Source organism: Hypanus sabinus, unplaced genomic scaffold, assembly GCF_030144855.1.
Source record: "Hypanus sabinus isolate sHypSab1 unplaced genomic scaffold, sHypSab1.hap1 scaffold_705, whole genome shotgun sequence".
Lineage (NCBI taxonomy): Eukaryota > Metazoa > Chordata > Chondrichthyes > Myliobatiformes > Dasyatidae > Hypanus > Hypanus sabinus.
In genome coordinates this window covers 23,490-47,019 of record NW_026781557.1, presented here as the reverse complement: position 1 = coordinate 47,019, position 23,530 = coordinate 23,490, and the positions used below count along the sequence as shown (strand labels likewise).

Below are 23,530 nucleotides of genomic sequence, written 5' to 3'. Positions count from 1 at the left end.
CTCCCTATCTAACTCTGAGGCAGCTTTACAGGGATCTGAGGACATGTACCCCCAGATCCCTCAAATCCTCCACACTACCAACTCTCCTGCCATTTACTTTGTACTCCGCCTTGGGGTTTGTCCTTCCAAAGTGTACCATCTCACACTTCTTCGGGTTGAACTCCATCTGCTACTTCTCAGCCCACTTCGGCATCTTATCAATGTCTCTCTGCAATCTTTGACAATCTTCTACACTATTCACAGCACCACCAGACATTCTGAATAAGTCTACCGAGAGTAAACTTATCAAATATTTTACGAAAAATCATGTGGACCACATCTACTGTACTACCCTCACCTAAACGCCTGGTCACCTCCTAAAGGACAATGGTCTGCCCTTCAGAAAGCTACGCTGACTGTCCCTGATCAGACCATGATTCTCTAAATGTCCATAGATCCTATCTCTAAGAATCGTTTCCAACAATGTTCCTACAGATGTAAGGCTCACTGGTCAATAATACCCTGACAATCCCTTTTAAAACTCTGAAATCCAGGAATATTGAGTATATTCCTTCCCTGGTTCCAGCCAAGTCTCTGTAAAGGCCACTACATCATAACTCATTATATGTATCCAAGGACTCAGTTCATCACCTTTGTTCCTGATATTTTTGTATTGAATTTAACACACTTTAGCCCTTCTATCCTACTACATTTACACCTTTTATTCTGCTTCTTTTTCCTCAAAGTCTCTTTATATGTTTGATCTGGCTTTATTCCATGCACCGCACTTGCAGTTCTCGAATGACCGTTATCCTCCTCCTCCTCAGTATCCGTTCTAACACTGGGTTTCCCCACCCACTGCAAATCTAGTTTAATCCCCCGCCCCGGAGCAGCTTGGCAGGTCTTCTGCACGATCATGAACTCCACCTATCTCTGTATCATCTGTAAACGTACCAACACACCCTTCTGCATTGTCATCCAGATAAATTACATCGATCACAGACACGAGAGAGGTCCCAGACACATTCATAGATACAGATCACATCACTGCAGTAGAACGGAGTAAAACACAAACCGAATGCAGAATAAAGTGACCGGGTTACAAGGAAAATGCAGTGCAGGCAGACAATTATGTACAAGGGCCAAGAGCAGGTATATTGTGAGGTCAGGTTTTCATCTTATAGTAGTAGCGGACACTTCAGTAGTCTGATAACAGCTGTCCCTGAGCCTGGTGAGACATGCTTTCCATCTTCACACGGATGGGAGTCTGCAGAGGAGAGAATATTCGGGGTGGGTGGAGGTAGTTCTTTGATGACGCTGGCTGCTTTCCCGAGGCAGGAGGGTGTGTAGAAAGAGTTCATGGAGGGGAGGCTGGTATTGGAGTTGGGTTCAGCTCTTTCCACAACGTTCTGCAGTTTCCAGTCGTCATCGGCGGAGCTGTGATTATATCTTTAGTGAGGAACTAGGATGTTTCATGAGAACAGGGTAGTAGACATGGTGAACAGGGAAGAAAATAAGACTTTTTTTTTCACTTGGTAGTCTGCTCTGGGTAATGGAGTGGGACCCAGAGGGGTTTGAAAGTCTGGTTCGATCGGATTGATAGACATAATGGACGCTTGACAAGTCTCGTATCAAGATCCCAGATGGTAGATCACTCTGGAAGATGGGAGAGAGGATTGTAGAGAGAGACTGAGTAGGAATGGAGCGGAGATACTGTGTGGGAGAGTGGAAGAGAAAAGGGGGAAGGAGATGACAAGTGGCGTGAGACCCGGGTAGATTTTTTGGGCGGATTTGACTGTTGAGGACAGACTAGGAACGGGCAGTAGATGTACCATACAGAGGCTTGAATAAGGCTATTAACAAGGGCTCAGATGGGAGTCTGGTGTAAAGATGTTTTTGAACCCAAGGAGCTCTCACTGACCGATTTAATTGAGGAGGACTGCTCAGGCAGAGGTGCTGGATGTAATGTACATAGAATTTAACAAGACCCCAGAGAATATACCGCTCAGAGAGATGGTGTGCGACACAGGGAGGGATGGCTGATTAGGTATACAATTGACTCGGCGATAGGGGACAACGTTTCGGGTTGCAATTCATTTCTCCGACTGAAAGCCCGTCACTAGCGTTGCTCGCGGGTGGTCGGTGGTGGGACTAGTGATCTTTCTCAACTATATCGACCATTTATAGCAGATTATACAATACACGGTAGGTATGATTAAAGATGACATTAACGCTGATGGCGTTTTAAACAGTGAAGACAGTTATCTCTTACAGTGGGATCTCGATTCGCCGGGGAAGTCGGCTGAACAGGAGCACATGCAATTTAGTTTGAACTGTCGTATTTCAGGAGGGCAAACAACAGGGTAGGACTTGCACGTTGAAAGTGAGGAAACTTGCGATATGTTAAAGAACAGAAGGACCCAGCGCTAAAGGTACACTGTTCCTTGAAAGTGGAGTCACAGATCGTCAGGGACCGTGGAGAGTGTTGCTAAACAGAGGGACTTTGAGGAACAGAGACCACCCAGCAGAGTACAGAAACAGGCCTACAATGTTGTCCCGAATGCACTCCCTCTGGTATGATATATTTCGACTTTGGAAAAAAGGAACTATCTGTCTTTTGTGATCTTAGAATCGTCTGTCGGATCTCTCGTTCAACATCTTCGGAGGCTATCCAAGGCCTTCTAATCCTCCCAACAATGCGGTGAACAAAATTATGTGTAATACGCCGGATGCAACCTTAACAGAAATTTTGATGACATTGCAGCATAACTTCTGACTTTTGAAACTAGAGCCCTCAATAATGAAGTCATGCGTGTAATATACCTGCCTAACACAGATCTGTCAGTGGGTGATCATCTGGGGGACAGTGATCACCCCTCCCTGATCTTTAGCATTGTCTTGTAAAATCAGAAACGACAGGAAAATATTTAATTGAGGAAGGGCAAATTATGAGGCTATAAGGATAGAAATTGCGTGTGTTAATTGGGATGATGCTATTGTAGGGAAATGTACTATCGACATGTGGTCGATGTTTAAGGATCTCTTGCAGGATGTTAAGGATAAATTTGTCCCGGTGGGGAAGATAAACAATGGTTGACAAGTGAAGTGGAAAATCTAATCAGGTGGAAGAAGGCAGCATACATGAGTTTTAGGAAGGAAGGATCAGATGGGTCTATTGAGGAATATAGTGTAGCAAGAAAGGAGCTTAAGAAGGGGTTGAGAAGAGCAAGAAGGGGGCATGAGAAGGCCTTGGGCAAATTAAAACACCAAGGCATTCTTCAATTCTTCAATGTGAAGAACAAAAGTATGACGGGAGTGAAGCTATGACCGTTTAGATATAAAAGTGGGAAGATGTGCCTGGAGGCTGTGGAGGTGAGCGAGTTCCTCAATGAGTACTTCTCTTCGGGATTCACCACAGAGAGAGAACTTGATGACGGTGAGGACAATATGAGTGAGGTTGATGTTCTGGAGCATGTTGATATTAAGGGAGAGGAGGTGTTGGATGTGTTAAAATACATTAGGATGGATAAGTCCCAGGTGCCTGACGGAATATGCCCCGGGCTGCTACACGAGGAAAGGGAAGAGATTGCTGAACCTCTGGCTAGGATATTTATTTCTTTATTGACGACGGGAATGGTACCGGAGGATTGGAGGGAGCACAATGTTGTCCCTTGTTTAAACAGTGTAGTAGGGATAGTCCAGGTAATTATAGACCAGTGAACCTTACGTCTGTGGCGGGAACGTAGTTGGAAAAGTTTCTTAGAGATAGGATCTATGAGCATTTAGAGGATCATTGTCTGATCAGCGACAGTTAGCATGGCATTCTGAAGGGTAGATCGTGTCTAACAAGCCTGATACATTTCGTTGAGCAGGTGACCAGGCATATATGTATGAAAGGTAGTGCAGTGGTGTGATGTATGGATTTTCGTAAAGCATTTGACAAGTTTCCATATGGTACGCTTATTCAAAAAGTCAGAAGGCATGGGATCCAGGGAAGTTTGGCCAGGTGGATTCAGAATTGGCTTGCGTGCAGAAGGCAGAGGGTCGTAGTCGAGGGAATGCATTCAAATTGGAGGGTTGTGTCTAGTGGTGTCCCACAAGGATCTGTTCTTGGACCTCAACTTTTTTTGTGATTTTTATTGACGACCTTGAACAGTGGGTTAGAACAGTGGGTTGGCAAGTGTTCAGACAACACAAAGGTTGGTGGTATTGTAGATAGTGTAGAAGATTGTCGAAGGTTGCAGAGAGACATTGAGAGGATGCAGAAGTGGACTCAGAAGTGGGAGATGGAGTTCAACATGGAGATGTGTGAGGTACTACACTTTGGCAGGACAAGCTCCAAGGCAGAGTACAACGTAAATGGCAGGATACTTGACAGAGTGCAGGGGCAGGGTGATCTGGGGGTACGTGTCCACAGATCCCTGAACGTTGCCTCACAGGTAGATAGGGTATATAAGAAAACTTATGGGGTGTTGGCTTTCATAAATCGAGGAATAGAGTTCAGGAGACGCGTTGCAATGATGCAGCTCTATAAAACTCTAGGTAGGCCACACTTGCAGTACTATTTTCCGTTCTGGTTGCCACAGGAAAGGAAGGATGTGGAAGCATTGGAAAGGGTACAGAGCAGATTTACCAGGATGCTGACTGGTTTAGAGAGAATGGATTCAGATCATAACTTAAGCCATGTAGGGCTTTACTCTTTGAAGAAAATTTGGATAACAGGAGACACGACAGAGATGTACAGATTATTGAGAGGAATAGGCAGAGAGGACAGCCAGAGCCTCTTCGTTGGGGCACCACTGCTCAGTACAAGAGGACATGGCTTTAAGGTAAGTTGAGAGAAGTTCAAGGGATATATTAAAGGATGGCTTTTCACTCAGAGAGTGGTTGGTGCGTGGACTGCACTGCCTGGGTCAGTGGTAGAGGCAGACACACTAGTGAAGTTTAAGAGACAACCAGACAGGCATTTTGAGGCATTTAAAGTGGGGGCTATATGGGAGGCAGGGTTTGAGGGTCGGCACAACATTTTGGGCCGTATGGATTTTAATGAGCCGTATTATTTTATGTTATATAAGTCATTAACCACAGATTATGACATTGGAACCCAATCATCCTCTGCAAATCAACACTGTTTATATTCCTGGTTTTAAGAGTGTTATATATCTTAACATTTCCGCGATCAAGTTGCAACATGTCACACTTCTCTGTGTGAAACTCCACCTGCCATTTGTCCAACCCATAGCTTTATCTGATATATATTCTACTGCATTTTGAGGTGAAATTTGGAAGGTACAGAAACTTTATGTTCTTCTTGGGTTAACAGGAAAGGTTAACGTTTTGAGAGAGCCATGGATTTCAAGTGAGATTGGAAACTTGGTTCGGAAAAAAGAGAGATATACAATAAATACAGGCATCATGGAGTAAATGAGTTGCTCGAGGAATATAAAAAAAATGTAAGAAGAATCTCAAGAGAGAAATTAGAATGGCTAAATGAAGATACGAGTTTGGTTTGGCAAATAAGGTGAAAATAAATGCAAAGGGTTTCTCCAGTTATATTAAAAGCAAAAGGATAGTAAGGGATAAAATTGGTCCCTCAGAGAATCAGAGTGAACAACTATGTGTGGAGTCAAGAGAGATAGGGGAGATTTTGAACATTTTATCTTCTTCGGCATTCACTAAGGAGAAGGATACTGAATTGTGTAATGTAAGGGAAAAAAGTAGGGACGCTATGGAAACTATGGTTATTAAAGAGGCGGATGGACGGGCGCTCTTAAGGAATATAAAAATGGATAAATTTCTGAGTCCTGACAGGATTTCCATAGGACCTTGACCGAGGTTAGTCCAGAAATAACGGGCTCTGACAGAAATATTTCAAATGTCTGTAGAAGCGGGGATGCCGCCGGAGGATTGGCGTATTGCTCATGCAGTTCCATTGTTTAAACTGGATTCTAAGAGTAAACCTGGCAATTGTAGGCATGTCAGTTTGACGTCAGTGGTGGGTAAATTAATTGAAAGTATTCTTGGAGATGGTATATATAATTATCTGGATAAACAGGGTTTGATTAGGAACAGTCAACGTGGATTTTTGCTTGGAAGGTGTTTGTCAAATCTTATTGAATTTTTGAAGAGATTACTAGGAAAGTTGACGAGGATAAATAGTGGATGTGGTTTGTATGGATTTCAGTAAGTCCTGTTACAAGTTTCCGCACGGAATGTTTAGGAAAGCTCATTCTATAGGTGTCAATATTGAAGTAGAAAAATGGATTCAACATTGGCTGGATGGGAGATGCCAGAGAGTAGTGGTGGATAACTCTTTGTCAGGCTGGAGGCCGGTGACTAGTGGTGCGCCTCAGGGATCTGTACTGGGTCCAATGTTGTTTGTCATATCCATTAATGATCTGGATGATGGAGTAGTGAGTATGCAGATAATACAAAGATAGGTGTCGTTGTGGATAATGAAGTAGGTTTTCAAAGCTTGCAGAGAGATTTAGGCCAGTTAGAAGAGTGGGCTGAAAGATGGCAGATGGATTTTCATACTGATAATTGTGAGGTGTTACATTTTGGTAGGACTAATCAAATTAGGACCAGCATGGCAAAAGGTTGCGCATTGAGGAATTCAGTAGTGATCTAAGAATAATTGTGCATAGTACCCTGAAGGTGCAATCACATGTGGATAGGGTGGTGAAGAAAGCTTTTGGTATGCGGGCCTTTATAAATCAGAGCATTGTGTTTAGGATTTGGGACGATATATTATCCTTGTACAAAACATTCGTGAGGCCAAATTTCGAGTATTGTGTCCAGTTCTGGTCACGGAGTTATTGGAAAGATGTCAACAAAATAGAGGGAGTACAGCGAAGATTTACTAGAATGTTACCAGGTTGTTACCCAGCAGCTACGTTGATGAGGAAGGTTGCAAATGTCAGGTTGAGGGCGACTAAATAGAGGTATTTAAAATTATGAGGGGGATACATAGAATTGACGTAGACAGGTTTTTTTCCATTGAAAGTAGGGGAGATTCAAACAAGAGAACATAAGTTGAGATTTAGGGGGAAAAGTTTTGGGGAATTTATTTACTTAGAAAATGGTAGCTGAGTGGAACGAGCTTCCGGTAGAAGTGGCAAAGGCAGTTTCGATTATTAGACAGATCATGGAGGATTATGGGCTAATTGCAAGTTGGTGAAACGAGGTGGGAGTAAGCGTTCGGCACGGACTAGAAAGGCCGAGATGGTCTGATTCCGTGCAGTAATTGTCATATGGTTATACGGTTATATCTATTATTTTCAGGTCTCATACACTATCCACAACACCACCGTATCATCTGCAAACGTACCAAACCACTAATCTAAACTGTAATCCGGGTCATTCACATACATTACAGACAGGAGAGGTGCCAGTTACATGCATAGATACCGACCACTTCATGGTAGTGGAGCAACGTGGGGTAGAAGCTGTCCTTGAGCCTAGTGAAACAGACCTTCGCATCTTCCCCTCCGAGGGGAAGGTGCTTAAGACAGAATGGCCGGCGTGGCTGGAGGTGGTTCTGTGATGCTGCTGGCTGCTTCAGCGAGGCACCAGGAACTATGGACGGAGTTCATGGAAGGGACGCCGGTTTCCGAGATAGGCTCAGCTCTTTCCACAGCTAACAATGTTCCTTTTAGGTTAAAAGGAAAGGTTAAGGCTTGAGAGAGCCATGGTTTTCAAGGGATATTGGAAACCTGGTTCGGAAAAAAAAGAGATCTACAATAAATATAGGCCTCATGGAGTAACTGAGGTGCTCGAGGAATATAAAAAATGTAAGAAGCATCTCAAGAGCGAAATTAGAAAAAACTAAAAGAAGATACGAGTTTGGGTTGGCAAATAAGGTGGAAATAAATCCAAAGGGATTTTTGCGTGGAAGGTCATGTTTGTCAAATCTTTTTGAATTTTTGATGAGATTACTAGGAAGTTGACGCACATAAGCAGTGGATGTTGTTTGTCTGGATTTCAGAAAGACATCCAGATATACCGTTCACGTCATGGTACTGAAGCAACGTAAATCAATCACAGAATGCAGAATAAATGTTCACAGTTACACAGAGAATGCAGTTCAGACACAGAATAAGGAGCAATAGCAAAGGGTAAGCAGATTGCGAGGTCAAGAGTATATTTATCATGGTACAGGACAGTTTCATAGTCTGATAACTGTGGGGTAGAGGTTGTCCATGAGCCTAGTGAGACATGCCTTAGCATCTTCCCTCCGAGAAAAAGGTGGAGAAGACAGAATGGCCGGCGTGGCTGGAGGTGGTTCTGTGATGCTGCTGGCTGCTTCACCGAAGCGCCAGGAACTGGGGACGGAGTTCATGGAAGGGACGCTGGTTTCGGAGCTGGGCTCAGCTCTTTCCACAGCGCTCAGCAGTTTCTTGAGGTCGCATGTGGTGCCGTTTCTATATTTTTAGAGAGGAACCATGATCGGAACAGTGTAGGAGTCTTGATGAATAGGAAACTCAATAAGGCATTTAATGTTTCCTATTGGTGGGTTACTCTAAATTGGAAATGTAAGAATCACAGTTGAACAAAGGCGTCTATGGAGCTATGAGGGAGGAACTAGCCAAAGCTGACTGGAAGGTTACAGAAGCAGGGTTTACAGTGGAACAACAATGGCAGGAATTTCTGGGAATAATACAGCAGGTGCAGGATCGGATCATTCCAAGGTGAAAGTAAGTTTCGAAGTGATGTAGGGGGCGACCGTGGCTAACAACGGAAGTCAAGGACAGTATAAAAATAAAAGAGAAGAAGTATAACATAGCAAAAATGAGCGGAGAGGCAGAGGACTGGGAAAACTTCAAAGACCAACAGAAGTTAACTAAAAAGGCAGTAAGGGAAGAAAAATTGATGTACGAAGGTAAGCTAGCAAAGAATATAAAAGAGGATAGTAAAAGCTTCTTTTGGTATGTGAAGAGGAAATATATTAGTTAAGACCAAAGTTGGGACCTTGAAGACAGAAACAGTTGAATGTATTATGGGGAACAAGGCAATGGCAGAAGAGATGAACAGTTGGATCTGTCTTCACTGGGGAAGACACAGGCAATATCCCAGACGGGATTGGGGTATAACTCAATGCAGGAAGCTTTAAGGAAATGCGGTTGAGCTCAGGGAATGAATCAATACAGTGAATTATGAGATTGTAGCCATTACTGAGAATTGTGTGCAGGAAGAGCAAGCAGGAGAGCACCGTATTTCGATGTGAGAAGGCAGAAGAAATTAAAGGAGGAGGGGTGACATTACTAGGCATAGGAAATGTTACCGCAGTGGACAATCAGGACAGACAAGATATTTCGTCTAAGTGAGGTTTTATGGATGGAAATGACGAGCAAGAAATGCATGACAATGTTACAACATATATCATAGAATAGTACACACAGTACAGGCACTTCGGCCCACCCTTAAAACCTGCTTCTCATATAACTCTACACCTGAAATTCCTCCATATAGCTGTATAGTAATCTCCTAAATTCCACTAGTGTATCTAGCTCCACCACTGACTCAGGCAGTGCACTCTACACACCAACCACTCTCTGAGTTAAACACCTTCCTCTAATATGTCCCTTTAACTTTCCACCTCTTATATTTAAGCCATGTCCTCTTGTATTGAGCAGTTTTGCCCTGGGGAAGAGGCGCTGGCTGCCCACTCTATCTATTCCTTTTAATATCTTGTATAACTTATCATGTCTTCTCTCATCCTTCTCTCCAGAGAGAGAGAGAAAAAAAGACCATAGCTCCCTTAATGTCTGATCATAAAGCATACTCTATAAACCAGGCAGCATCCTGGTAAATCTCCTCTCTACCCTTTCCAATGATTCCACATCCTTCCTATAGTGAGGCGACCAGAGCTGGACACAGTACTCCAAGTGTGGCCGAACAGTTTCATAGATCTGCATCATTACCCGCGACTGTTAAATTCTATGCCTCGACTTATGAAAGATAACACTCCGTAAACTTTCTTAACTGTCCTATCTACCTGTGAGGCAACTTTCAGGAATCTGTGGACATGTCGTCCAAGTGCATCTTCAACAATCCCCAACACTATCTACAACACTTCCAACCTTTGTGTCGTCTGCAAACTTGCCAACGACTCTTCTACCCCCACATCCAGGTCATGAATAAAAATCACAAAACGTAGAGGTCCCAGAACAGATCCTTGTTGGACACCACGAGTCACAATCCTCCAATCTTAATGTACGCAGTCCACCACGACGCTTTGCCTTCTGCAGGCAAGCCAATTCTGAATCCACCTGACCAATCTTCTCTGGATCCCATGCCATCTGACTGACTGTATAAGCCAACCACGTGGTGCTTCATGATGACAAGCCAAGATGGGACATTCACAGTGAAGAGAAAGATCCCCGGGGAGTGTTATAGAATAGATGGACCCCGGGATACGGGAAAACGGTTCCCAGAAATTGAGGTAAATTTTAGATAGGGCGGTGAAGGAGTCTACAGGTTACTTTGCAGTTGTGAAGGACGTAGGGTAGGCGCATCTTGGAGTATAGTGTTCAGGTTTTGTCCACCTGCTCTAGGTGAAATGCCACTGAGCATCAAAGATTGCAATATATATTTTTTTTAAATGATGACTCTCAAGGTTGATTATCATTTACATATACAAGTGGCTGGTTGTGTTTTGTGATGTCAATGACTGATCTGAATGAAAATGGAGATGGCTGGCTGCTAAAATCAGTAGACCCTAAAACCGTAAGATTTAGGAGCAGAAGGAGGACATTTGACCCTTTGAGTCTGCTCCGCCATTCAATAATCAGGTGATCCAATTCTCCAACAATTCCCACTCTCATTCCTTCTCGCCATATAATTTGGTATCTTAGCTAAACTAGAACCTATCTATCTCTGCCTTAGATTCATCCAATGGCTTGGCCTCCACAGCCGTTTGTCGCATCAAATACCACAGATTTTCCAACCTCTGACTAAAGCAATTTCTCCCTAATATCAGTTCAAAAAAGAGGTACATCAATCCTGAATCCTGCCCTCTTGTTCTCGACTCTCCTACCATGGGAAATAACTTTGCCGTATGTAATCCGCTCAGTCCTCTTAGCATTCGGAATGTTTCTATGAGGTTTCACCCCATTCTCCTGAATTCCTGGGAATACAGCCCAAGAGTTTCCAGACGTTCCTGATACGGTACCCCTTCATTCCTGGAGTAATTCTTGTGAATCTTCTCTGAAACCTCTGCAATGACGGAACACATTTTCTAAAACAAGGAGCCCAAAACTGCAAACAATACTCCGTGTGGTCTCACCAGTGCCTTATAAAGCCTCAAAATCACATCCCTGCTCTTATATTCTATACCTGTAGAAATGAACACCTGCATTGCATTCACCTTCTGCACCATTGACTCAAACTGGAGGTTAAATTTTAGGGTGTCCTCCACAAAGACTCCCAAGCCCCTTTGCATTTCTGCATTTTGAATTCTCTCCCTATCGAAATATTAGCCTGCCCGTTTATTTCTTCCAACAAACTGCATTAACGTACCTTTCCATCATTGTATTTTTTTGCCACTGCGTTTACCATTCCCTTAAACTATCTACGACTTTCTGCAGGATCTCTGTTTCCTCAACACTTCTCGTTCCTCCACCTATATTTGTATCATCTGGAAATCATTGACATTCATCGCAGAAGGCAAGGATTCCAGCACCGAACCTTGTGGAACTCCACTGGCAACCGGTAGCCAGACGAAATAGGATCCCTTTATTTCCAGTCTCTCTTTCCTACAGATCAGGCAATGCTCCACCCACGGTATTATCTCCCCTATAATTTTTTGGGTTCTTATCTTCCTAAGCAGCCTCATGTGCGGCACCTTGCCAAAGACCTTCTGCAAATCCAAGTTCACCATGTCTGCTGCATCCTGTTAGACTACCCTGCCTGTAGTTTCCTCAAAAAATGCAGTAGGTTAATCAGGCAGGATGTTCCATGCTGGGCTTGGCCTAACATCATTTGCCTGCAGGTATTCCGTAAACTCATCTGTAGATTCCTTTCTGCTGCATCCCACCCTTCCTAAATAGCAGAGTAGCATCTTCAATTTTCCAGTCATCTGGTACAATGCCAGAATCTATCGTTTCTTGAAAGATCATTGATAATGCCTCCGCAATCTGGCCAGCTACTTTGTTCAGAACCCGAGCCTGTATTCCATCGGGTCCAGTAGATTTATCCACCCTCAGACCATTAAGCATTCTGAACACATTCGCATTCATAATTTTCACTGCACAAACATGTTTGAACGTCCGGCATACTGCAGACTTCTTCTACTGTGAAGTCGGACGTAAAATATACATTCAGTTCCTCTGCCATCTCTGCGTCTCTCATTACAATATCCCCAGCATCATTTTCTATTGCTCCACTATCTACCTATGACTCTCTTTGAAACTTTATATACACAAACAAAAACTTTTAGTATTTTCTTTGATATTAGTTACGTTTCCTTTCATAATTCATCTTTTCCTTCCTAATGACCTTCTCAGTTTCCTTCTGCAAGATTTTAAAAGCTTCCCAATCCTCATATAATATGCCTGATCCAGCCTAATAAAAACAAGAATCCTATATGCCTTCATACATCCCTGTCAGTAAGCATGGCCACGAGGAGGACAGACAGAGTGAATGGGCGCAATTATTTACCCTAGACCTGGGCAATCGCGGGCCAGAGCGCACAGGTATAAGGAGAGAGGGGAAAAGGATTCAACTGGTGAGCCAGTTGATAACCGTTTGTTTCCCAGATGGTTGTCAGTCTGTAGAACAAGCTGCCAGGGAATTGGTCGATGCAGATCAATTATCACTATATATAACGTATAGCACGTGACCCCTTCAAAACGTGAACTCTGACCTGCCTGAGCAGTCATTGGCATTTCTCCTGGTCTGGGCGCCATAGGAGGATTTTCTTCCTTAGCGATGGGAATTTCATTTTGGCGGAAGTTCAGCTGAGAGTAGGTGGGGTCCAGACCATTTGGAACAGAATGGAAGAGAATGTGAGAGAGAGACAAATAGAAGGGCAAGAGACGGGTAGAGAATGATGAGGCGGAGTGAGAGACCGGGAGAAAATTTGAGGAAGATGAGGAAGTGAGCCGAGAAAGAAATGGAGACTGAGCAGCAGATGGATGGATGGGGAGGGGAAACAGGGTGAGAAATAAAGTCGATGGACGGAAAATGGGAGAGAATGGGAAGACAGAACGAGGTGAGGAATTCAACAGGCAGTGTGGATGGAGAACAAGGAAAGGGACGGGTAGCACCTTAATAGGCGGCATCCAGCATTCTGGCAGGCAGGTTTGCCACTGCAACACGGGTCTGTTTAAATTAGTTTCTACGTACTAGAAATTTAAGGATGCAGTTAAAGGGCAAGAGAGAAACAGAAAACTTAAGAAAGACAACGAAATTAAAGGTGTAGAAAGCTCAGGAAGGGATCGGAGAGTATGGCCAAGTGCAATAGGGGTCCGTGTGAGATGCGAGGGGAGTAATGAATGAAAAGTATTATATATGAATGCACGAAGTTTAAGAAATAAAGTGGATGAGCTTGATGCTCAGTTGGAAATTATAGGATGTTATAGGAATAACATAGGCATGGCTGCAAGAGGGCCAGGGCTGGGGAATGAATATTCAAGCGTATACGTCCAATCGAAAGGACAGTCAGGTGGACAGAGGGGCTGGGGAGGCTTTACTTTTGAGGTATGAAATTCAGTCCCTTGCGAGGGGAGTGATGAATGAAAATATTATATATGAATGCACGAAGTATAAGAAATAACGTGGGTTAGCTTCACGCTCAGTTGGAAATCGGCAAGTATGATGTTATAGGAATAACATAGGCATGGCTGCAAGAGGGCCAGGGCTGGGAAAAGAACATTCAAGCGTAGATGTCCAATCGAAAGGGCAGGCAGGTGGACAGAGGGGCTGGGGAGGCTGTACTGGTGAGGTATGAAATTCAGTCCCTTGCGAGGGGAGACATAGAATCAGGAGATGTCGAGTCAGTATGGATAGAACTGTGAAATTGTAAGGGCAAAAAGACTCTAATGTGAGTTATCAACAGGCCCCCAAGTAGTAGACGGGACAGTCTATTAATAGGCTACTATTAGGCTACTATAGGCTACATAGGGTGCAAGTTGCATCAAGAGTTAAAATTAGCATGTCGCAAAGATAATGCAACATGCAGATAGTCTGCGAAAATCAGGTTGGCCCTGGACCCCAAGAAATGGAGTTTGTGGAGTGCGTCCGAGATGGATCCTTAAAACAGACTGTACTGGAGCCTACCAGGCAGAAGGCAATTGTGGATTTAGTGTAGTGTAATGAACGGGATTTGATAAGGGAACTCGAGGTAAAAGAGCCATTAGGAGATAGTGACCATAATATGATGTTTTATTCTACAATTTGAGAGGAAGTAGGGAAAATGGGATCTGTCAGTATTACAGTTGAACAAAGGGAACTATGGAGCCACGAGGCAGGTCCCAGACAACGTTGACTGGAAAGATACACTAGCAGGGGTGACACTGGCGTCCGTGGCTAACAAGGGAAGTCAAGGACAGTATTGAAGTACAAGAGAAGTATAAAATAGCAACGATGAGCGGAAAGCCAGAGGATTGGGAAACTTTTTAAGGAGCAACAGAAGATAACTAAAAGGACAATAGGGGGAGAAAAGATGAGGGACGAAGGTAAGCCTGCCAAGAATAACGAGGAGAATAGTAAAAGCTTCTTTAGGTATGTGAAGAGGAAAAATATTTAAGACCAAAGTTGGGCCCATGAAAGCAGAAACAGTGAATTTATTATGGTGAACAATGAAATGACAGACTAGCTGAACAGATACTTTGGATATGTCTTCACTATGGAAGACACAGACGATATGCCAGATGTAATTGTGGCCAGAGGACGAAGGGCAACGGAGTAACTGACGGAAATCCACATTAGGCAGAAAATGGTGTTGGGTAGACTGATGGGACTGAAGGCAGATAAATCCCGAGGGCCTGATGGTCTGCATGCCATACTACTTAGAGGTGGGTCTAGAAATCGTGGACAAATTCGAAACCATTTTCCAATGTTCTATTGATTCATTATCAGATCCTGAGGACTGGAGGATGGCTAATGTTATCCCACATTTTAAGAAAGGAGGGAGAGAGAAAACAAGAAATTATCCTGACATCAGTGGTGGGGAAGTGCTGGAGACAATTATAATAGATGAAATAGCGGCACATTTGGATAGCAGTAACAGGATCGGTCGATTCATCATGGATTTACGAAGGGAGAATCATGCTTGACGAATTTCTGGAATTTGGTGGGGATGTAACTATGAACATGGACAAAGGAGAGCCAATGGATGTAGTGCATCTGTGCTTTCAGAAAGCCTTTTATGAGATTCCACATAGGAGAATAGTGGGCAAAATTAAAGCACGTGGTATTGGGAGTAGGGTACTAACATGGATATAAAATCGGTTGGCAGACAGGAAACAGAGAGTAGGGATTAACGGGTCCTTTTCAGAATGACAGGCAGTGACTAGAGCGGTACCGCAAGGTTCGGTGCTGGGATCGCACCTATTTACAATATACATTGATAATGTAGATGAAGGGATTAAAAGTAGCATTAGCAAATTTGTAGATGACACAAAGCAGGGTGACAGTGTGAAATATTAGGAGGATGTTAAGAGAATGCAGGGTGACTTAGACAGGTTGGGTGAGTGGGCAGATACATGGCAGATGCAGGTTAATGTGGATAAATGCGAGTTTATCCACTTTGCGGCAAGAACAGGAAGGCATATTACTATCTGAATGGTGTCAAATTAGGAAAATTGGAAATACAACGATATCTGGGTGTTCTTGTACATCAGTCACTGAGCGCAAGCATGCACGTACAGCAGACAGTGCAGAAAGCTAATGGCATGTTTGCCTTCATAACAAGGGGAATTGAGTATAGGAACAAAGAAGTCCTTCTGCAGTTGTACAGGGCCCTGGGGAGACCACACCTGGAGTATTGTGTTCAGATTTGGTCTCCAAATTTGAGGAAGGTCATTCTTGCTATTGAGGGAGTGCAGCGTAGGTTCACGAGGTTAATTCCCGAGATGGCGGGACTGTCATATGTTGAAAGATTGGAGCAACTGGGCTTGTATACACTGGAATTTAGAAGGATGAGAGGGGATCTGATTGAAACATATAAGATTATTAAGGGATTGGTCACGCTAGAGGCATTAAACATGTTCGCGATGTTGGTGGAGTCCAGAACTAGAGGTCACAGTTTGAGACTCAGGGGTAGGTCATTTAGAACTGAGTTGAGGAAAAGCTTCTTCACCCATAGAGTAGTGGATCTATGGAATGCTCTGCCTCAGAAGGCACTGGAGGCCATTTCTCTGGATGGTTTCAAGGAACAGTAGGATAGAGTTTTAAAGATAGCGGAGTCAAGGGTTATGGGGAGAAGGCAGAAACGGAGTACTGTTTGTGGATAATCAGCCATGATCACAATGAATGGCGATGCGGGCTCAAAGGGCTGTATTGCCTACTCCTGTATCTATTGTCCATTGTCTGCTGCGTACAGGAGTAAAGCGGTCATGTTGCAATTGTACAGGACGTGGAGTACGGTATTCAGTGTTGGTCATCATTTTCTTGGAAAGATGCCTTAGAACTGGAAATGAGTGATCGGGGAGATTTAAGACGCGTTGTCAGTTAGGGAAAGAGGTTGTGTTGATTGCGACTTTATTCCTTGTAGAGCAGGGATGACCTTTCAGGGGTATATGAAGCCACGAGGAACACAGACAGAGTGAATGGGGGCAATTATTTCCCCTAGATTTGGAAAATGGAGGACGAGAACGCACAGGTATAAGGAGAGAGGGGGAAAATATTCAACTGGTGAGCCGATCGATAACCGTTTGTTACCCAGATCGTGGTCAGTCTGTGGAAGGAGCTGCCAGGGAGCTGGTGGAGAAGAATACATTACACACTTGGCCATTTGGCAGTATGACATGTGAGCCCTCCAGAATGACGTCTTTGTTCCATCACTGACCTGCTTGAGTATTGGTGAGGCGTTCGACTTTACGAATGTTCAGATCGGTGTAGGCGGAGGTCAGATCTTCTGCCAGAGAGAGATAGACAAGTATGAGATTGCGGATTAGAGAATCGGGGACAGGTAGGTGTAGAGGGAACCGAAGAGAGCACAGAAACGTGGAGGGGGGGGGGAGATAATTGGGCACAGCGAAAGGGATGAAGGGAGAGGCAACAGAGGGAAGCGAGGCAGGGAGTACAACGACAGAGCGAGTGAAATGGATTAATTGAGTTGTTGAGAGAGGGTGACTGAAAAGTGGCGATGGGGCAGAATTGGGGAAAGGGAACGAGGAAAAATAGGAGAGAGAGGGTACAGTGAGGTGAATGGAGTTAGGTAGTCAGTGCGGAGAGTAGGATTAAGAGGCGCAGCAGACTGGTGAGAGAGTATAAAGTGAAGGGTAATGAAATGTGTGGGAGAAAGGATGAAAGAGTATAAAGGAGAGAGAGAGTGAGGGAAAGAATGCAAAAGGAGATCCAGAGTTGAAGTCCGGGGGAGGGTGACAGAGGGGAGATGATTAAGATAGTGAGCAATGAGAGAGGGAAGAGCTAATGGGTATAAAGGGGTAGAGAGATGCTGGGATAGAGTTAGAGAGCGGACAGAATAATCACGCGAGGGAGACAAAAGAGGAGAGAAAGAGGGAGGGAAAGGAAGAGTGGGAGAGAGGGAATAGTGGGATAGATAGCGTGAAAGACAGGGCAGGGAGAGAGAGGGTACAGAAGAGAGGCTCTAGGAGGGATAGAGAGGGGAGCGAATGAGAGAGAGCAGAATGGGAGCAATAGTTAGACCGTAAAGAGAAGGGGTGATGAGGGACAAGGGGCAGAGTGAGGACAAGAGAGGGGAGAGTGGATGAGATGGGAAAAGAGGGACAGAGGGGAGAAGAGAAGGGAAACAGAAGAATGAGTGTGAGAGGGAAAGGGAGAGAGAAGGGGGAAGAGATATGGTTTGTGAAGAGCGCGTGGGGGGAGGAGATGGAAAATACGAGAGGGGATTAAAATATATATTTTCGAGAGCTACCTCATCACCGTATCTCTCATTGCCCACTCTAAACACCACCCTTCCCATCGGGCAGCTTATTCACCTGCCATCCCACAGCGCTCCCTCCTTTCGCAGTCTCAGCGCTCACCCCTCAGTCTCCCTTCCACCCCACCGCCCCGATCACGAGACTTCCACAACACTGCCCCCCATGACATTCCGTCCTCCCACATCACACTCTCTACACCCCACTCACAATGTTGCCTCGATAATGCCCTCCTATGCCGGTCGCTCCTCGCCACCCTTCCCAAAGCACACCAGCGTCACTGACGCCTCCACCCTCACATTGCTCCCTCCTAGTCGCCTGTCCCGCGCGTTTCCTCGGACATATTCTCAAACAGCGAATCATTAGGGTCAGCTGTCAGTTTGCCCTGAGGTTTCTCGACAGGAATCCACAAATTACATGAACACAGTCAAGACAACAACGATGAAACTGACTTCCATCTCTACGGACCCGGGGCACTGAGAGCGTCTAGGCTTTAGGCTCCACGTACGATACATCAGGTTCGGAAATGGGCTGAGGCTCCCTCATCATCGACCCAGTCAAACACAGAGTGACTCTCCCTGTGCAGCGTCTCAGAAGTCCTGGGCATAGACACAGAGTGACGCTCCCTCCCCAATGTGCCATCACAAACCCCCAGGGTCAAACGCAGAGGAGGTTTTCATCCACATTATCCAACACACGCTCTCGGAGTCAGACTCAAATTGAAACTCCCTCCCTCCGTCTTTCTGCCCCACTCACCTCGGGAAAGTGCCCCTGAGCCAGTATTTGTGCGTTTCATAATCATGTAAGTCTCGCAGTCGTCCATCCTGTGGATGATCTTCTGCGTATCTGAGCTCAGGAAGGAGAAGTAACCGTTGTCAGAGTAAGACCGTTTTGACAAGTGAGTCAGACCGACACCAAAATACACAAGCTGAACAGCTGAAAAAGAGAGGAAGCGAGAGTTGGGTCTGGGAGAGGAACCGTGGAGAGGTAATGAGAGTGCGAGAGAATGGCCAGCAGAGATGGACTTCAATAAAGCTTTTGACAAGGTCCCACAAAGGAGGTTAGCTAAGAAGATTCATTTGCTAGGGATCGATGGTAAAGTAGCAAACTGGATTCGACATTGGCTCAAAGGGAGAAACCAGATAGTGGTTGAGGCCTGTGAATAGCGGTGTGCCACAGGGATCAGAGCTGCGTCCATTATTATTTGTCATCTATATCATTGTTCTCGATGATAATGAGTTAAATTGGATCAGCAAATTTGCTGATGCTACAAGGATTGGAGGTGTAGTGGACAATGAGGTACGTTTTCAACGCTTGCAGAGGGACTTGGACCGGCTAGAGAAACGGACTGGAAAATAGCAGATGGTGTTTAATACAAACAAGTGTGAGGTGTTGCATTTTGGATGGAAAAATCAAGGTGGAACATGTAAGGTAAGGGTATGGCCCAGAGGAGTGCTGCAGGATAGAGGGATATGGGGATACAGATTGGCCTTTATAAATCAAAGTATTGAGTATAAGAGCTGGAATGTTATGATGAGATTGTTTAAGGTATTGGTGAGATCGAATTTGCAGTGATGTGTGCAGGTTTGGTCACCTCATTACAGGAAGGATATTAATAAGTCTGAAAGAGTGCAGAGAAGGTTTTGAAAGGATGTCGCCAGGACATGAGAAACGAAGTTACAGAGTAAATTTGAATAGGTTATTGCATTATTCCCTGGAGCGTAGGTGAATGAGGGGTGATTTGACAGAGGTGTATAAAATTATGATGGGTATCGAGAGAGTGAATGCAGGTAGCTTTTTTCCACTGCGGCCAGGGGAGAAAAAAAACGGAGGCCATGTGCTAAGGGTGAAGGTGGAAAAGTTTAAAGGGGACATTGTGAGGGGGCTTCTTCACGCAGAGAGTGTTGAAAATGTGGAAAGAGCGGACAGATGATGTGGTAAATGCGGGCTCACTTTTAACATTGAAAACTTGGACAGGTATATGAAAGAGAGGTGTATGGAGGGATACGGGCCAGGTGCAGGACGGTGGGACTAGACAGATAAATGGTTCGGCACAGTCAAGAAGGGCCAAAAGGCCTGATTCTTTGTTGTAATGTTCTAAGGTTCTATGGTTCTATGGATCAGCCACAATGAAATGGTGGAGGAGACTCGATGATCCAAATGGTCTAATTCTGCTCCTGCATCTTAATATGATATGTTTCTTTTGTTTTATTGCGGAAAAATTGCTGTTGCTGAGCTTGACTAGCTGAGGACTGAGGCCCCGAAGAACACAGGATGAGATGCAGAAGCCGCTCTGCTTGTGCGAGCTAACAAAAGCTTGCAAAGATTCATTCCATGAATGAGGTAATGTCAACTTTTCTCCGACATTGTCGTGGTAATGGAGGAATTGACTGCAGAAGTGCAGTTCTAAATTTCTGCACCGCTCGGAAGCATTCGTAGACTGGCTGATATCTCACCAGTGCTTCTTGAAATCGCTCACTGTGAATCATCCCCTGAACATTTACCAAATGTCTTCCGTACTTTTCCATGAGAACATATGTTTCCAAATTAAGCTCCCATGTTCCTGCCTGATAGCTTCATAATTGACCTTACTCCAATTAAATGTGTTCCTAATTGTCTCTGTCTATCTCTCCAATGCTGCTGTTAAGGAAATAGAATTTTGATGACTCTCTCCAGAATGCTTTCCCACTGAGAGATATGAAACCTGACCAGTTTGATTTCCCAATACCAAATCAAGTACAGCCTCTCCTCTTGCAGGGTTATCTACATGTCGTGTCACGGAACCTTACTGCAATACACGCAACAGACTCCACTCCATCTAAACCCCTTGCTCTAGGGAAATACCAAACAATATTTGAAAAATTAAACTCTGCCATCGCGACTACCCTAAAGTGACCATTCCTGTCCCTGAGGCATCCAATTCGCTGTAATGGCCACCACATCATAACTCAAAAGGAGACAGTGATCACAATCTCCCTCCTGTATCATAACATTGGAGAGGGATAGGAACAGATCAGTTCGCAAAACGTTTAATTGAATTAAGCCGACATATGGGGCTAACAGATAGGAGTTTGGAAGCATACATTGGGGTCAGGTGTTCTCAGAACTGTAAGAAAGAGTAATGGTACATGTTTACGGGATATTTGGTTGGGGTTATGCATAGGCATGTTCCAATGAGAAAGGGAAAGTATGGTAGGGTACAGAGAACGTGGTCAACAAAGGCTGTTGGAAATGGTGTCAAGAATTAAAGAAGGCCTTATGAAAAATTCAAAAGACTAGTTGATGACAGAGATCTGGAAGATTATAAAGCTCGCCGGAAGGACCTTCAGAAAGAAATTAGGAGAGCCAGAAGTGGCCATAAGAAGCCTTTGGAGGTTAGGATTCAGGTGCACCGCAGCATACTCGATAAGTATGTCAAGAACAAATGGATAAGACGTGAGGGATTAGGACGCATCAACTGTGACACTGGAAAAGTGTGGATGGAACCGGAGGAGACAGCAGAGGTACATAATGAATACTTTGCTTCAGAATTCAGTAGGACAAAGGATTCCTGCGTTTGTACGGGTGACTTAGAGTGGACTGAAAACCTTGAGTATGTACACATTAATAAAGACAAAATGCTGGAGGTTTTAGAAAGCATCAAGTTGGAAAATTCACAGGGAATGGAGGATCAGGCTACTGGGCGAGCCGAGCGAGCAGATTGCTGAACGAGTAGCGATGATGATTGTATCATCAATAGGGATGTGTAAGGTTCCGGAGGATTAGAGGGTTGCCGATGTTGTTCCTTATTCACGAAAGGGAGTAGAGCTAGCCCAGGAAATTATAGATCAATGAGTCTTACTTCAGTGGTTGCTCCGTTGAAGGAGAAGATCCTGAGAGGCAGGATTTATGAACATTCGGAGAGGCATGATATAATTAGTAATAGTCAGCATGTTATGCAAAGGTAGGTCGTGCCTTAATAGCCGGATTGATTTTTTTTTTTGATGATGTGACTGAACATATTGATGAAGGTAGCTCAGTAGATCTAGTTTCTAGTGATTTCAACGATAATTTGATAACGTACCCATGGAAGTTTTATTGGGAAAGTAAGTGTGGATGGGACAGAAGGGGACTTTGCTTTCTGGATGCAGAACTGGCTTGCCCACAGAAGGATTTAGATGGGTCATATTCTGCATAGAAGCCGGTGAACAGTGGAGTTCCTCAGGGATCTGTTCTGGGACCCTTACGTTTCATGATTTTATAAATTACCTGGATGAAGATGTGGAGGTGTGGCTTCGTAAATTTGCGGACTATACATGTTTGGGGTTGTTGAAATACCCCCAATAATGAGGTCTGTCCGAGCTTAGAGCGGGACAGTCCGAGGATGTTAAACTGGGCTGAGAAGTGGCAGATGGTTTTCAACCAGGATAAGTGAGTTGTAGTCCTTTTTTGTAGGTCAAATATGATGGAAAGGTTCTTGGCAATTTGGTGGTTCAGAAACATCTTAGAGTTCGAGTGCATTGGACACTCAACGATGCTGAACAGGTTGCCTCTGTGATTAAGAAAGCATCCTGTGCATTTGTCTTCATCAACCGTGAAGCTGGGTTTAGGAGCAGAGAGGTAATATTGCAAATTATCAGACCCCACTTGGAATGCGGTGCTCAGTTCTAGTCGCCTCACTACAGGAAGGATGTGGAAACGATAGAAAGGATGAAGAGGAGATTTACAAGAATGTTGCCTGGATTAGAGAGCCTGCCTTATGAGAATATGTTAAGTAAACTCGGCTATATTTCCTTGGAGCGACGGAGAATGACAGACGACCTGATAAGGTGTATAAGATGATGATGAGAGGCATTGATCGTTTGGATAGTGAAGTGCCTTCCCCCCCCCCCCACCACCAGGAGTGAAATGGATAGCACCAGAGGGCAGAGTTTTGAGCTGCTTAGAAGTAGGTACAGAGGGGATGTCAGGGGTATTTTTATTTTTTGCATGGAGAGAGTGGTGAGTGCGTGTAATGCGCTGCCGGACATGCTAGTGGAGCCCGACAGGACAGACACTTTTAACAGTCTCCTGGATAGGTGCTCATGAAAACAGAGAGCTACTGGCAAACCCAGCTCATTCTGTGAAAGGGCTGGATGGTTCGGAGGTAAGGACATGTTCTTACAGTTTGTCAGCCGAAGGGCCTGTACTGTGATCTAGGCATTCTGTGTTTCTATGTTTCTATGACCTCTGGACGGAGCGGTCTGAGGAGAGTGGATCCGAGGGTCACCTGCGCTCGGGAGAGGTCGAAGGGAACAAATCGACGACACTGTGAGCTCCACCGTTGGAATATTAGACTGTTTCATAAGAACGTGCCCCTTTCTTATTTTTTATGTTGCTTACTAACCATATAGTCAAAATACTAATTTAAAGCTCAGTCGTTTACTCTCATAATGTGCACTGTTTGTAAACATCGTACAGCATCCACCCAAAACAGATTCGTAAGTTTCTCGGGCCGAGGGCTA

At 44.5% G+C, this 23,530-nt stretch overlaps 1 protein-coding gene across 1 annotated transcript in view; it reads right to left on the bottom strand.

Annotated features, from left to right (window-relative positions):
* The window catches only part of LOC132389919 (asialoglycoprotein receptor 1-like), a gene marked incomplete at its 5' end in the record, with an annotated part of 45,147 nt that extends 26,164 nt beyond the window's left edge, over nt 1-18,983 (bottom strand). Inside the window, 2 exons of the mRNA XM_059962486.1 lie at nt 16,991-17,059; nt 18,804-18,983. Coding sequence (XP_059818469.1) covers nt 16,991-17,059; nt 18,804-18,983 — 249 coding nt within the window. The remainder of the gene's footprint in view (nt 1-16,990; nt 17,060-18,803) is intronic.
* Nucleotides 18,984-23,530: the final 4,547 nt, after the last annotated feature.